The sequence below is a fragment of the Ranitomeya imitator genome, chromosome 3 (genome assembly GCF_032444005.1).
Source record: "Ranitomeya imitator isolate aRanImi1 chromosome 3, aRanImi1.pri, whole genome shotgun sequence".
NCBI classification, from domain to species: Eukaryota; Metazoa; Chordata; class Amphibia; order Anura; family Dendrobatidae; genus Ranitomeya; species Ranitomeya imitator.
In genome coordinates this window covers 833,214,734-833,230,262 of record NC_091284.1, presented here as the reverse complement: position 1 = coordinate 833,230,262, position 15,529 = coordinate 833,214,734, and the positions used below count along the sequence as shown (strand labels likewise).

Sequence of the window (15,529 nt, the reverse complement as noted above, 5' to 3'; positions counted from 1 at the left end):
TGTACAAGAATATAACTACTTTAATACTGCCCCTATGTACAAGAATATAACTACTATAATACTGCCCCCTATGTACAAGAATATAACTACTATAATACTGCTCCTATGTACAAGAATATAACTACTATAATACTGCCCCCTATGTACAAGAATGTAACTACTATAATACTGCTCCTATATACAATAATATAACTTCTATAATACTGCTCCTACGTACAAGAATATAACTACTATAATACTGCTCCTATGTACAAGAATATAACTACTATAATACTTCTCCTGTGTACAAGAATATAACTACTTTAATACTGCCCCTATGTACAAGAATATAACTACTTTAATACTGCCCCTATGTACAAGAATATAACTACTATAATACTGCTCCTATGTACAAGAATATAACTACTATAATACTGCCCCTATGTACAAGAATATAACTACTATAATACTGCTCCTATGTACAAGAATATAACTACTATAATACTACCCCTATGTACAAGAATATAACTACTATAATACTGTCCTCTATGTACAAGAATATAACTACTATAATACTGCTCCTATGTACAAGAATATAACTACTTTAATACTGCCCCTATGTACAAGAATATAACTACTATAATACTGCCCCTATGTAATAGAATATAACTACTATAATACTACCCCTATGTACAAGAATATAACTACTATAATACTGTCCTCTATGTACAAGAATATAACTACTATAATACTGCTCCTATGTACAAGAATATAACTACTTTAATACTGCCCCTATGTACAAGAATATAACTACTATAATACTGCCCCCTATGTACAAGAATATAACTACTATAATACTGCTCCTATGTACAAGAATATAACTACTATAATACTGCCCCCTATGTACAAGAATGTAACTACTATAATACTGCTCCTATATACAATAATATAACTTCTATAATACTGCTCCTACGTACAAGAATATAACTACTATAATACTGCTCCTATGTACAAGAATATAACTACTATAATACTTCTCCTGTGTACAAGAATATAACTACTTTAATACTGCCCCTATGTACAAGAATATAACTACTTTAATACTGCCCCTATGTACAAGAATATAACTACTATAATACTGCTCCTATGTACAAGAATATAACTACTATAATACTACCCCTATGTACAAGAATATAACTACTATAATACTGTCCTCTATGTACAAGAATATAACTACTATAATACTGCTCCTATGTACAAGAATATAACTACTTTAATACTGCCCCTATGTACAAGAATATAACTACTATAATACTGCCCCCTATGTACAAGAATATAACTACTATAATACTGCTCCTATGTACAAGAATATAACTACTATAATACTGCCCCCTATGTACAAGAATATAACTACTATAATACTGCTCCTATATACAATAATATAACTTCTATAATACTGCTCCTACGTACAAGAATATAACTACTATAATACTGCTCCTATGTACAAGAATATAACTACTATAATACTTCTCCTGTGTACAAGAATATAACTACTTTAATACTGCCCCTATGTACAAGAATATAACTACTTTAATACTGCCCCTATGTACAAGAATATAACTACTATAATACTGCCCCTATGTACAAGAATATAACTACTATAATACTGCTCCTATGTACAAGAATATAACTACTATAATACTGCCCCTATGTACAAGAATATAACTACTATAATACTGCCCCTATGTACAAGAATATAACTACTATAATACTGCTCCTATGTACAAGAATATAACTACTATAATACTTCTCCTGTGTACAAGAATATAACTACTTTAATACTGCCCCTATGTACAAGAATATAACTACTATAATACTGCCCCTATGTACAAGAATATAACTACTATAATACTGCTCCTATGTACAAGAATATAACTACTATAATACTGCTCCTATGTACAAGAATATAACTACTTTAATACTGCCCCTATGTACAAGAATATAACTACTTTAATACTGCCCCTATGTACAAGAATATAACTACTATAATACTGCCCCTATGTACAAGAATATAACTACTATAATACTGCTCCTATGTACAAGAATATAACTACTATAATACTGCTCCTATGTACAAGAATATAACTACTATAATACTTCTCCTGTGTACAAGAATATAACTACTTTAATACTGCCCCTATGTACAAGAATATAACTGCTATAATACTGCTCCTATGCACAATAATATAACTTCTATAATACTGCCCCTACGTACAGTACTATAACTGCTATATACTGCTGTATATAGAGGATTCTGTATATTCTCTTCCTCGGTCTCGCTCTGTCTTGCAGGTCGCAGTCTATGATTGCTTTAGGTCCTTCGAGGGTCTTGGAAACATTAAGAAGCTTGTTTGAGTGAGTATAGTATAGTGGTCTATTTGTGCATTTTCTGGGGTCTCCGCAGCGAGTCGTGTAAGATGACTGATCTGTGTGTAGGTTGTTGGTGGTCACAGATATCAGAGATCCTCGTGCTGTGACTTATGGGGGGTCTCACTATATTCGGCATTCTGTAGTTGGAGACATTTTATACATTTTTCTGCAGTGAAATATTCATTCTTTGTAAACATGTCCAGTTGTCTCTGGTGGTCTCTCCCTCTTTTTGGTGGTGGGCTTCTCATTGGTTATAATGCATCTTTTTTCTTAGGCTTCGGAGGCGGCCGGATGATTGTGGTGTGAACAGTGACTGGTACCACCCCTCCTCCGTCTGCGTCTTCTGCAGCCCACCTAATAGAGCGCTCTGCAGCAAGGTGAGACCCCCAGCCGTATACTTATGGAATACTCTATATAGACTCAGGGGGTCACTTACTTCTCATGAAGATGATTTATCTAAATATTAACCATTTACTTCCTGAGTATCACTGCTAGTTTATTCCCTCCTTAAAGGGGTTGTCTTGTGCCAAAACCCCTTTAAGAGTGAGGGTCAGCCAATCAATGATGTTTATCCTGTTGATTTTTTTTTTTTTTATTTCAGGAAGTTCATGAGTCTGAAATTGATGCGGTGAAGTTTAGCCCAAACTCCAGGATTGTGGCCACCGGAGGGGCCGACCGGGTGGTGAAGATCTGGGACATTGTTGGAGGTGAGGATCATGGGAGGAAAGTAAAGCCTGAGGTCTGCCCTGAGGACCAGCAGGAGGGACGGTCAGATACAATGTGTCCAGGCGTTCCTTTAACCCTTTCCTGCAGGACGGTCGGATACAATGTGTCCAGGCGTTCCTTTAACCTTTTCCTGTGGGACGGTCAGATACAATGTGTCCAGGCGTTCCCTTAACCCTTTCCTGCGGGACGGTCAGATACAATGTATCCAGGCGTTCCTTTAACCTTTTCCTGCAGGACGGTCAGATACAATGTGTCCAGGCGTTCCCTTAACCCTTTCCTGCGGGACGGTCAGATACAATGTATCCAGGCGTTCCTTTAACCTTTTCCTGCAGGACGGTCGGATACAATGTGTCCAGGCGTTCCCTTAACCCTTTCCTGCGGGACGGTCAGATACAATGTATCCAGGCGTTCCTTTAACCCTTTCCTGCAGGACGGTCGGATACAATGTATCCAGGCGTTCCTTTAACCCTTTCCTGCGGGATGGTCGGATATAATGTATCCAGGCGTTCCTTTAACCCTTTCCTGTGGGACGGTCAGATACAATGTGTCCAGGTGTTCAGTTAACCCTTTCCTGGTATTAGCTCGGTGTGCTGTGGAGGAGATGTGCTGGGGGGGGGGGGTGGTGGAGGCAGTGCCTCGTCCCAGCTGTCACCTACAGGGTTAACCTAAAGCTTCCCGAGGAAGTGCATCAATAAATGGATGAGCATCCTCCATGGCAGGCCGGGGGTTAATGCTCCTTTTTATTTGTCGTCCTTTAGACATTTTTTTCATTCATTTAATTTTCTCCTTTGTTTCCTCCTAGGACAGCTCCAGTGCCGGCAGGTGTTACACGGAAGTAACGGGGGGATCACCAGCATCGAACTCGACCCCTCGGTGCGTATGTGACGTCATAGAGAGCTGATCAGTGCAGACAATTGCTCTCTGTTATCAGCCGTTCCAAGCTGTAGAACCTGACTGTACTCACCTGCCCTGCGGCAATGGCTGATAACAGGGAGTAATAGATTGTAGTCTCCTGTCTATTGACATATTACTCTCTGTTATCAGCCAGTCCAGGCTGGGCTGAGGGGGTGGCTGCCTGATAGTGACCAGTGTCGGGGTGCTCCCAGTGTCGGGGTGCTCCCAGTGTCGGGGTGCTCCCAGTGTCGGGGTGCTCCCAGTGTCGGGGTGCTCCCAGTGTCGGGGTGCCCCCAGTGTCGGGGTGCCCCCAGTGTCGGGGTGCTCCCGGTGTCGGACGTTCTTGTAGTTCTGCGTTCCTCCTGTAGGTGGCAGTAGAGCCATGCACCTGTCTGACTGTTGCTTCCTCAGTCCCGGCTGCTGTGATGAGTTTCGAGGGTCTTATCGGACCCCTTTTCCTTTCTTTTCAGGGTGCTCAGGTCTTGGCCGCCTCGTATGATGGCTCTGCTCATCTGTGGAATCTGGGCAGTAAATCCAGCGTACGTCCGCTCTGTCGTCCGCTCTGTCGGTCTATGTGCAGTGAGTTGTCTGGTATCACCGTGTTATCCGGGGGGCTGCTACCTTGTAGCCGGGGGTCTGGGGCTGCACCCAGCTATTGCTACATGGCAGTAGGAACATATTTGCTGTGCTGACTTTTTGGTACAATGTATCGGTGCAGGGAACGTGTCTACATAGAGATGTCACAGTCTCTCAGGACTATGATGTGATCTGTGAAGTCTCCATTCCCTGACAGCAAGCAGAGATCCCGGTCGTTGTCTGGAGCCGCTCGTCCTCGTGTACAGGCAGCAGGGGTTCGGGGACGCAGATGATTTTGGGGTCTCTGTTATTGAACCTGACTCCCCTCATCTGCAGGTGAAGATGACCGGTCACACGAGGAAGGTGACGGCCGCCAGGTTCAAGATGTCGACGTCCCGCGCGGTCACCAGCAGCATGGACCGCAGCGTCATGGAGTGGGATCTGCACGCAGCCGCCTGTAGGTGACGCCTTACTGCGGGGGGCTCGGGGGCAGCTGCTGGCGCCCCCCGGGGGACGTGGACCCATAGGGAATATTCTCAGAAGAAACAATGTATTCAGAGCGTCGTGATCCGTGTTCATTCCTTAAAGGGGAAGTCCACCTAATATACCTGTGGGTGGGCTGGACCCTGGTCACTCCTCCCATGCTGGTCTGTGATGTGCACTGTGCGGCTGATATTTAGTTTCCTCTTTACTTTATTGCTTCGCCTGATTCAGAGGACGGGTGAGACGGTGCGGCCGATCGTCCAGTCACTCATCAGACATCACGTGTGAGTGATCTCCGCATCCCCGTAATCACCGTAGTATCGGCCCCTATCACGTTACATACACAGGTGACTTCCGATAATCCGGCACCCAGAGGTATTCCATTATATGCCCATATGCTGACACCTCTGATAATCCGGCACCCAGCGGTATTCCATTATATGCCCATATGCTGACACCTCTGATAATCCGGCACCCAGCGGTATTCCATTATATGCCCATATGCTGACACCTCTGATAATCCGGCACCCAGCGGTATTCCATTATATGCCCATATGCTGACACCTCCGATAATCCGGCACCCAGCGGTATTCCATTATATGCCCATATGCTGACACCTCTGATAATCCGGCACCCAGCGGTATTCCATTATATGCCCATATGCTGACACCTCTGATAATCCGGCACCCAGCGGTATTCCATTATATGCCCATATGCTGACACCTCTGATAATCCGGCACCCAGCGGTATTCCATTATATGCCCATATGCTGACACCTCCGATAATCCGGCACCCAGCGGTATTCCATTATATGCCCATATGCTGACACCTCCGATAATCCGGCACCCAGCGGTATTCCATTATATGCCCATATGCTGACACCTCTGATAATCCGGCACCCAGCGGTATTCCATTATATGCCCATATGCTCACACCTCTGATAATCCGGCACCCAGCGGTATTCCATTATATGCCCATATGCTGACACCTCTGATAATCCGGCACCCAGCGGTATTCCATTATATGCCCATATGCTGACACCTCCGATAATCCGGCACCCAGCGGTATTCCATTATATGCCCATATGCTGACACCTCCGATAATCCGGCACCCAGCGGTATTCCATTATATGCCCATATGCTGACACCTCTGATAATCCGGCACCCAGCGGTATTCCATTATATGCCCATATGCTCACACCTCTGATAATCCGGCACCCAGAGGTATTCCATTATATGCCCATATGCTCACACCTCCGATAATCCGGCACCCAGCGGTATTCCATTATATGCCCATATGCTGACACCTCCGATAATCCGGCACCCTGCGGTATTCCATTATATGCCCATATGCTGACGCCTCTGATAATCCGGCACCCTGCGGTATTCCATTATATGCCCATATGCTGACGCCTCTGATAATCCGGCACCCTGCGGTATTCCATTATATGCCCATATGCTGACGCCTCTGATAATCCGGCACCCAGAGGTATTCCATTATATGCCCATATGCTGACACCTCTGATAATCCGGCACCCTGCGGTATTCCATTATATGCCCATATGCTGACACCTCTGATAATCCGGCACCCTGCGGTATTCCATTATATGCCCATATGCTGACGCCTCTGATAATCCGGCACCCAGCGGTATTCCATTATATGCCCATATGCTGACACCTCTGATAATCCGGCACCCAGCGGTATTCCATTATATGGCCATATGCTCACACCTCCGATAATCCGGCACCCAGCGGTATTCCATTATATGCCCATATGCTGACGCCTCTGATAATCCGGCACCCTGCGGTATTCCATTATATGGCCATATGCTCACACCTCCGATAATCCGGCACCCAGCGGTATTCCATTATATGCCCATATGCTGACACCTCTGATAATCCGGCACCCAGAGGTATTCCATTATATGCCCATATGCTGACACCTCTGATAATCCGGCACCCAGCGGTATTCCATTATATGCCCATATGCTGACACCTCTGATAATCCGGCACCCAGCGGTATTCCATTATATGCCCATATGCTGACACCTCTGATAATCCGGCACCCAGCGGTATTCCATTATATGCCCATATGCTGACACCTCTGATAATCCGGCACCCAGAGGTATTCCATTATATGGCCATATGCTCACACCTCCGATAATCCGGCACCCAGCGGTATTCCATTATATGCCCATATGCTGACACCTCTGATAATCCGGCACCCAGCGGTATTCCATTATATGCCCATATGCTGACACCTCCGATAATCCGGCACCCAGAGGTATTCCATTATATGGCCATATGCTCACACCTCCGATAATCCGGCACCCAGCGGTATTCCATTATATGCCCATATGCTCACACCTCCGATAATCCGGCACCCAGCGGTATTCCATTATATGCCCATATGCTGACACCTCTGATAATCCGGCACCCTGCGGTATTCCATTATATGCCCATATGCTGACACCTCCGATAATCCGGCACCCAGCGGTATTCCATTATATGCCCATATGCTGACACCTCCGATAATCCGGCACCCAGCGGTATTCCATTATATGCCCATATGCTGACACCTCTGATAATCCGGCACCCAGCGGTATTCCATTATATGCCCATATGCTGACCCCTCTGATAATCCGGCACCCAGTAGTCTGGAATCACATGTCTGTATACCAGTAACGTCTGATAATCCAGTAGTTTGGAATTATAAGGCTGTATACTATCTTTATCAATAAATTCAGATAATCTGGCATCCAGTAATCTGGAATCGCATGGCTATGTAGTGTTTATACCGGTAACGTCTGATAATCCGGTAGTTGGAGTTATATACTATGTTCCACTAAATTCTGATAGTCCGGCACCCAGTGGTCTGGAATCCTATTCTATATATGCCGGTAACAGCAGATTATCTGGATTATTAGGTGTTGTTGACGCACATCATGGCGCCCCCCAGTGGCCAGAGTGCCGTCCATCACCATGTACTCCATCCAGTGCCTGTGTTTGTTGCTCGCAGTCACTTGACCCCGTCCGCCATGTTTCCTGGCTGGCGCCAGTGTCACCCTGTTGTGGTTACAGGTATCAGGCGGATCCCGGTGCCCTCGTACTGCAGCGACGTCGTCTGCTCCGACTCCTATATGGTCAGCGGACATCATGACAAGAAGATCCGCTTCTGGGACAGCAGGTAATGAGCCGCCGCTGATCTCTGCTGCCTGACATCCGCTGATCTCTGCTGCCCGACCGCCGCTGATCTCTGCTGCCCGACCGCCGCTGATCTCTGCTGCCCGACCGCCGCTGATCTCTGCTGCTCGACCGCCGCTGATCTCTGCTGCTCTACCTCCTCTGATCTTTGCTGCCCGACTGCTGCTGATCTCTGCTGCTCGACAGCCGCTGATCTCTGCTGCCCAACCTCCTCTGATCTCTGCTGCCCGACCTCTGCTCCTCAGTGTGATGTCAGGTTACAACATCTCCAGTCACAGCCGGAGCTGCCAGCTGTCATTGAGGAATGTTTTATGTCTCCAGGTCTCAGCACTGTATCCGGGAGGTGACGCTGGAGGAGAAGGTGACATCTCTGTTCATGGAGCCGGAGCAGACGCAGCTTCTGAGCTGCTCCCGGGACGATGCGCTCAGCCTGATCGACCTGCGGATGGGAAGTGTTCGCCTGGTGTTCAGGTATCGTCTGTGGACCCCGTGTGTTGTGATTCAGCACAATGCTACTACTGCAGAGTCAGAATTCACCCCTATGTGAGCAGCATCTTTAGTACTTAGCAGAGCACCTCTGGCTGTTATGACCAGCCGTCCCCCTGGCTGTCGTGACCAGCCGCCCCCCTGGCTGTCGTAACTAGCTGCCCCTGTGTCGCACTCAGAATTCTTTTAAGTCGCAAACAATTTAGAATTTTATTTTCAAAACGCCAAAATGAAATGATTCACTGCAGTTGAGACAATAAGTTATTCCAATGGTATAAGGTAACGTTTCGACCCACTGGATCTTTATCAAACCTTACTCATAGTAGAAAGGCAAGGAGAGGAAATATTTCATGAGGTGCTGGAGTCCCATTAGGGGCTACTTGTATGCTGCGGCTGGAGACTGGTGGATACCTGGACGTGGCAGGAGGAGGGCGCTGTCACCGGCTGCCACCAGATCCCGGAGCAGTCCTCGAGTAACCCCTAAAGACCTGCAGGAGATCTGGTGGCGGCTGACGCTGCGGGTTCTGTATACACCGTAAGCCACATACGAAGTGCTGAAAGTCTACACGGTCAAACTCCAAGATGTCGCCTCTCCTGACCCGAAGCACAAGAAACATCAGATCCAATACGCTCAGACCAGTGAAGTACATGGCGGGGGCTCGGCGCTGCCTAGGGTAAAGCACGGCGGGGGCTCGGCGCTGCCTCGGGTAAAGCACGGCGAGGGCTCGGCGCTGCCTAGGGTAAAGCACGGCGGGGGCTCGGCGCTGCCTAGGGTAAAGCACGGCGGGGGCTCGGCGCTGCCTCGGGTAAAGCACGGCGGGGGCTTGGCGCTGCCTCGGGTAAAGCACGGCGGGAGCTTGGCCCTGCCTAGGGTAAAGCACGGTGGGGGCTCGCTGCTGCCTAGGGTAAAGCTCGGCGCTGCCTAGGGTAAAGCACGGCGGGGGCTCGCTGCTGCCTAGGGTAAAGCACGGCGGGGGCTCGGCCCTGCCTAGGGTAAAGCACGGCGGGGGCTCGGCGCTGCCTCGGGTAAAGCACGGCAGGAGCTCGGCCCTGCCTCGGGTAAAGCACGGCGGGGGCTCGCTGCTGCCTAGGGTAAAGCACGGCGGGGGCTCGCTGCTGCCTAGGGTAAAGCACGGCGGGGGCTCGCTGCTGCCTCGGGTAAAGCACGGCGGGGGCTCGCTGCTGCCTCGGGTAAAGCACGGCGGGGGCTCGCTGCTGCCTAGGGTAAAGCACGGCGGGGGCTCGCTGCTGCCTAGGGTAAAGCACGGCGGGGGCTCGGCGCTGCCTCGGGTAAAGCACGGCGGGGGCTCGGCGCTGCCTCGGGTAAAGCACGGCGGGGGCTCGGCGCTGCCTCGGGTAAAGCACGGCGGGGGCTCGGCGCTGCCTCGGGTAAAGCACGGCGGGGGCTCGGCGCTGCCTCGGGTAAAGCACGGCGGGGGCTCGCTGCTGCCTAGGGTAAAGCACGGCGGGGGCTCGGCCCTGCCTAGGGTAAAGCACGGCGGGGGCTCGGCGCTGCCTCGGGTAAAGCACGGCGGGAGCTCGGCCCTGCCTAGGGTAAAGCACGGCGGGGGCTCGGCGCTGCCTCGGGTAAAGCACGGCGGGAGCTCGGCCCTGCCTAGGGTAAAGCACGGTGGGGGCTCGCTGCTGCCTAGGGTAAAGCTCGGCGCTGCCTAGGGTAAAGCACGGCGGGGGCTCGCTGCTGCCTAGGGTAAAGCACGGCGGGGGCTCGGCCCTGCCTAGGGTAAAGCACGGCGGGGGCTCGGCGCTGCCTCGGGTAAAGCACGGCGGGAGCTCGGCCCTGCCTAGGGTAAAGCACGGCGGGGGCTCGCTGCTGCCTAGGGTAAAGCACGGCGGGTGCTCGGCAAAGATAAGGCACTGGAAACCTGCAGCATGTGGATGGGAAGATGAATTGAATTCCGCGTCAGGGAATCCTTGGAGAAAATGTTTCCTGTCTGTAAAGAGGTGAAAATCTTTGTCACGTGAAGAAAGCGGCTGCAGCAAATCCCGGAATATTAGTGATCTGGAGCCATAGCCCATGAGGAGGATGTTCTTCAGGTGTGTGGCCAGGCATCACTAACACTGTCCACAGATCACTGGTGGTGGCGGCATCCCTGTGGTAGATATCCACGCAGTGTAACAGCCGCGCTGCCCATGCAGGGGTCTGGGAAAGTAGAGAATCTTTAATTCTTGGATTCCTCCAGAAGACGCCGTTCTGACCTCCATGGTCTTTGTCAGTCTATAGACCTCACCCGACATTCTCTGTAGATACGGAGGGCTCCGCATCCGTGACAATCGTGTGTTGGCTTCTCCCAGGATCGGGGGGACGTTATAGATGGAGGATCGGGGGGACGTTATAGATGGAGGATCGGGGGGACGTTATAGATGGAGGATCGGGGGGACGTTATAGACGGAGGATCGGGGGGGACGTTATAGACGGAGGATCGGGGGGGACGTTATAGACGGAGGATCGGGGGGACGTTATAGACGGAGGATCGGGGGGGACGTTATAGACGGAGGATCGGGGGGGACGTTATAGACGGAGGATCGGGGGGGACGTTATAGACGGAGGATCGGGGGGGACGTTATAGACGGAGGATCGGGGGGACGTTATAGACGGAGGATCGGGGGGGACGTTATAGACGGAGGATCGGGGAGACATTATAGATGGAGCATCTGGAAGGACGTTATAGACGGAGGATCTGGAAGGACGTTATAGACGGAGGATCGGGGGGGACGTTATAGACGGAGGATCGGGGGGGACGATGTATAGACACTGGCGCACATCAGCGGGACAACATGGCGGCACACGGTCCTCCTGTAGAAATCTCATCCGCTCACTACACAGAATAACACATGATGACGCCCGCCCATCTGCGGCGCAGCACATCGCACCCGCGGGTGATGATCTGATTTACACTTACACAACCAGAATACATTAGTATAATGAGGGAAGAAATCCGCGGATGTGAAGGAAGACGACCTCCATTATCCAAATCACCAGCTGTAGCTCGATGAATCTGATCCAGCGTCCTACGCTCCAGTCACAGCCGGAGCTGCATGCACACTTTTGCTCAGCGAGCCCCCGTAATGCGCTGCACTCTTATCCATCGTCTGGATGGCAGGAACACGACATCCTCCATGATGCTGTGCGGCAGCGCTAATCAGACCAACTACCCGCAGCTACGGACTGTACAATTATCACTAATCCGATGCGCCGAAAAGAGGACGAGGCGATAATAAAAAGAAGAGCTTTATGGTAATGATAAAGTGCAAACCCCGCGCCTCGCCGCCCCACCCCTGAGCTGTGAACGGCCGTCAGAGGTTAGATTATATAAAGGGGAGGGGCAGAGACTTGGCCACACCCTCTGGACTACTCGTAGGGGTCATGAGGACACAGCAGAGCCGGTCATATCAGCCAGAGGGGCAGCAGAGCCGGTCATATGAGCCAGAGGGCTAGCAGAGGCGGTCATATCGGCCAGAGGGCTAGCAGAGGCGGTCATATCGGCCAGAGGGCTAGCAGAGGCGGTCATATCGGCCAGAGGGCTTGCAGAGCCAGTCAGATCGGCCAGAGGGCTAGCAGAGGCGGTCATATCGGCCAGAGGGCTAGCAGAGCCGGTCATATCGGCCAGAGGGGTAGAAGAGCCGGTCATATCGGCCAGAGGGGTAGCAGAGCCGGTCATATCAGCCAGAGGGCTAGCAGAGCCGGTCATATCGGCCAGAGGGGTAGAAGAGCCGGTCATATCAGCCAGAGGGGTAGAAGAGCCGGTCATATCGGCCAGAGGGGCAGCAGAGCCGGTCATATCGGCCAGAGGGGCAGCAGAGCCGGTCATATCGGCCAGAGGGGCAGCAGAGCCGGTCATATCGGCCAGAGGGCTAGCAGAGCCGGTCATATCGGCCAGAGGGGTAGAAGAGCCGGTCATATCGGCCAGAGGGGCAGCAGAGCCGGTCATATCGGCCAGAGGGCTAGCAGAGCCGGTCATATCGGCCAGAGGGGTAGAAGAGCCGGTCATATCGGCCAGAGGGGTAGAAGAGCCGGTCATATCGGCCAGAGGGGTAGCAGAGCCGGTCATATCGGCCAGAGGGGCAGCAGAGCCGGTCATATCGGCCAGAGGGCTAGCAGAGCCGGTCATATCGGCCAGAGGGGCAGCAGAGCCGGTCATATCAGCCAGAGGGCTAGCAGAGCCGGTCATATCGGCCAGAGGGGCAGCAGAGCCGGTCATATCGGCCAGAGGGCTAGCAGAGCCGGTCATATCAGCCAGAGGGCTAGCAGAGCCGGTCATATCAGCCAGAGGGGCAGCAGAGCCGGTCATATCAGCCAGAGGGGCAGCAGAGCCGGTCATATCAGCCAGAGGGGCAGCAGAGCAGGTCATATCAGCCAGAGGTGCTCTACTAAGTGCTAAAGACATTGGTTATGAAGGGCTGAATCCTGTAACTGCCGGAGTCACTAAAAGTGGCATTTTGTGCAAAATTTGGAGCCACCACTTGTTGTGAGTTGTTTAGATATTTACATTCTTTGCTTATTGCACACTGCAGAATGTTCTGGAATGTTACCAATAAACTGAATGTACAATAGAGGATTGTGGGGGATTGTGATTCTATCACACCTGTAATAATACTATAATGGCCTTTCTTCATTGTGCAGAGCTGACGGGTTCAAATGTGGCTGCGACTGGACCAAGGCGATCCTGAGGTGAGCGCAGCGCGGTAATGCAGAAGTCAGCGGATCCTCTGATCCCAGGAACTTGTGACTAAATGTGACGCCCGTCTCCTTCATGAACACCGCCGCTCCTTTATCTCCGCAGCCCAGACGCCAGTTACAGTATGGCCGGCTCCTCCGATGGGACCATCTTCATCTGGAGCACACGGACTGGAGTCCTGGAGCGGAGTCTGACTGGGGAGCACAGGTGAGATCACCACCATCCTCTAGTCACAGCAAGAGCTGCAGTTCTAAATGTACAGATACATAGCGTTATCCTCCAGTCACCTCCAGAGCTGCAGTCACTATACTAGTGCTGTTACATCGTGTCTTATCCTCCAGTCACCTCCAGAGCTGCAGTCACTATTCTGCTGTTACATCATGTCTTATCCTCCAGTCACTTCCAGAGCTGCAGATTCCATGATGTCAAGTTGGAGCAGTATGATCAGGATTGCTCAGCTTCTGGTCAGCCTGAAATGGGTGATAACAGAGAACAGCAGATTTTATTCCATTACACTGTTGTGTGGGGGGTCTGCGGTTGGCTCTGCTTAGATGTGGGTCACGTGATGGTGTGATGGTGTCACGGCCCACCAGCAGCACAGAGTATTTAATAATAATAATCTTTATATAGCGCTAACATATTCCGCAGCGCTTTACAGTTTGCACACATTATCATCACTGTCCCCGATGGGGCTCACTATCTAAATTCCCTATCAGTATGTCTTTGGAATGTGGGAGGAAACCGGAGAACCCAGAGGAAACCCACACAAACACGGAGAGAACATACAAACTCTTTGCTGATGTTTTCCTTGGTGGGATTTGAACCCAGGACCCCAGCGCTGCATGGCTGCAGTACTAACCACTGAGCCACCGTGCTAACCACTGAGCCACCACACCGTGCTAACCACTGAGCCACCGTGCTCCGGCCCATGTCTTCATGTATTTCAGGACCGCCTTCTATCACATTCTAGATAGTGATTTATCCTGTGCTTTCTCCCCGCAGTGTGGCCGTGAACGCCGTGGCCTGGTCTGTGTCCGGGGAATACGTGGTCAGCGTGGACCGTGGGAAGAAGGCCGTCTTGTGGAGTGAATACTGAGGACCTACACGACACCTGGACGCCCTGGATCTTGTTGTCGCCTTTGACGATGGCTTCCTGTTCCTGCTGTATGAATCCTGCTACCAACCAGGCATTGGGCAACCCGACCGGACATCGGGCAACCAGATCGGACATTGGGCAACCGCACCGACCCGCGGATGCCCGGCATTTACTGCTCCCAGGACTGGCCGCCCACCAGACCCTGGACCGGATATCTGCCTTTATAACTGTAACTGATGTAGCAGAGCTGAACGTGTTACATGGGACTGCAGGTTACACACATGATCTGTACCTACGCAAAGATACGTTGGAGCACAGATAATAGACTAGATATTACCTGCAGTCCCATGTAACAGATAACACGTGGTGTCACAATCGGCTCTGTCTCGTTAGGCCAAGTGTTAGGATTTCTCTCCTGTGTCCTCATGACCCCTACGAGTAGTCCAGTGGGTGTGGCTGAGTCTATGCTCCTCCCCTTTCTATAATCTAACCTCTGATAGCCATTCACAGCTCGGGGGTGGGGCGGCGAGGCGGGTTTGCACTTTATCATTACCATAAAGCTCTTCTTTTTATTATTGCCTCGTCCTCTTTTCGGTGTCTCGTGTAGCATCGGATTAGTGATAATTGTACAGTCCGTAGCTGCGGGTAGTTGGTCTGATTAGCGCTGCCGCACAGCATCATGGAGGATGTCGTGTTCCTGCCATCCAGACGATGGATAAGAGTGCAGCGCATTACGGGGGCTCGCTGAGCAAAAGTGTGCATGCAGCTCCGGCTGTGACTGGAGCGTAGGACGCTGGATCAGATTCATCGAGCTACAGCTGGTGATTTGGATAATGGAGGTCGTCTTCCTTCACATCCGCGGATTTCTTCCCTCATTATACTAATGTATTCTGGTTGTGTAAGTGTAAATCAGATTATCACCCGCGGGTGCGATGTGCTGCGCCGCAGATGGGCGGGCG

General features: G+C 50.7%; 1 protein-coding gene across 2 annotated transcripts in view; it reads left to right on the top strand.

Annotated features, from left to right (window-relative positions):
- Window positions 1–15,145, top strand: part of ATG16L2 (autophagy related 16 like 2) — a 36,104-nt gene extending 20,959 nt beyond the window's left edge. Inside the window, exons 8-18 of one of the 2 annotated variants that reach the window (XM_069759484.1) lie at window positions 2,332–2,394; window positions 2,684–2,786; window positions 3,011–3,116; window positions 3,938–4,008; window positions 4,500–4,568; window positions 4,942–5,062; window positions 8,169–8,274; window positions 8,613–8,762; window positions 13,420–13,467; window positions 13,580–13,681; window positions 14,477–15,145. In XM_069759484.1, the coding sequence (XP_069615585.1) occupies window positions 2,332–2,394; window positions 2,684–2,786; window positions 3,011–3,116; window positions 3,938–4,008; window positions 4,500–4,568; window positions 4,942–5,062; window positions 8,169–8,274; window positions 8,613–8,762; window positions 13,420–13,467; window positions 13,580–13,681; window positions 14,477–14,570 (1,033 nt within the window). In that variant the 3' untranslated portion in view covers window positions 14,571–15,145. The remainder of the gene's footprint in view (window positions 1–2,331; window positions 2,395–2,683; window positions 2,787–3,010; window positions 3,117–3,937; window positions 4,009–4,499; window positions 4,569–4,941; window positions 5,063–8,168; window positions 8,275–8,612; window positions 8,763–13,419; window positions 13,468–13,579; window positions 13,682–14,476) is intronic. The other variant, XM_069759485.1, reaches the window with a different exon arrangement.
- Window positions 15,146–15,529: the final 384 nt, after the last annotated feature.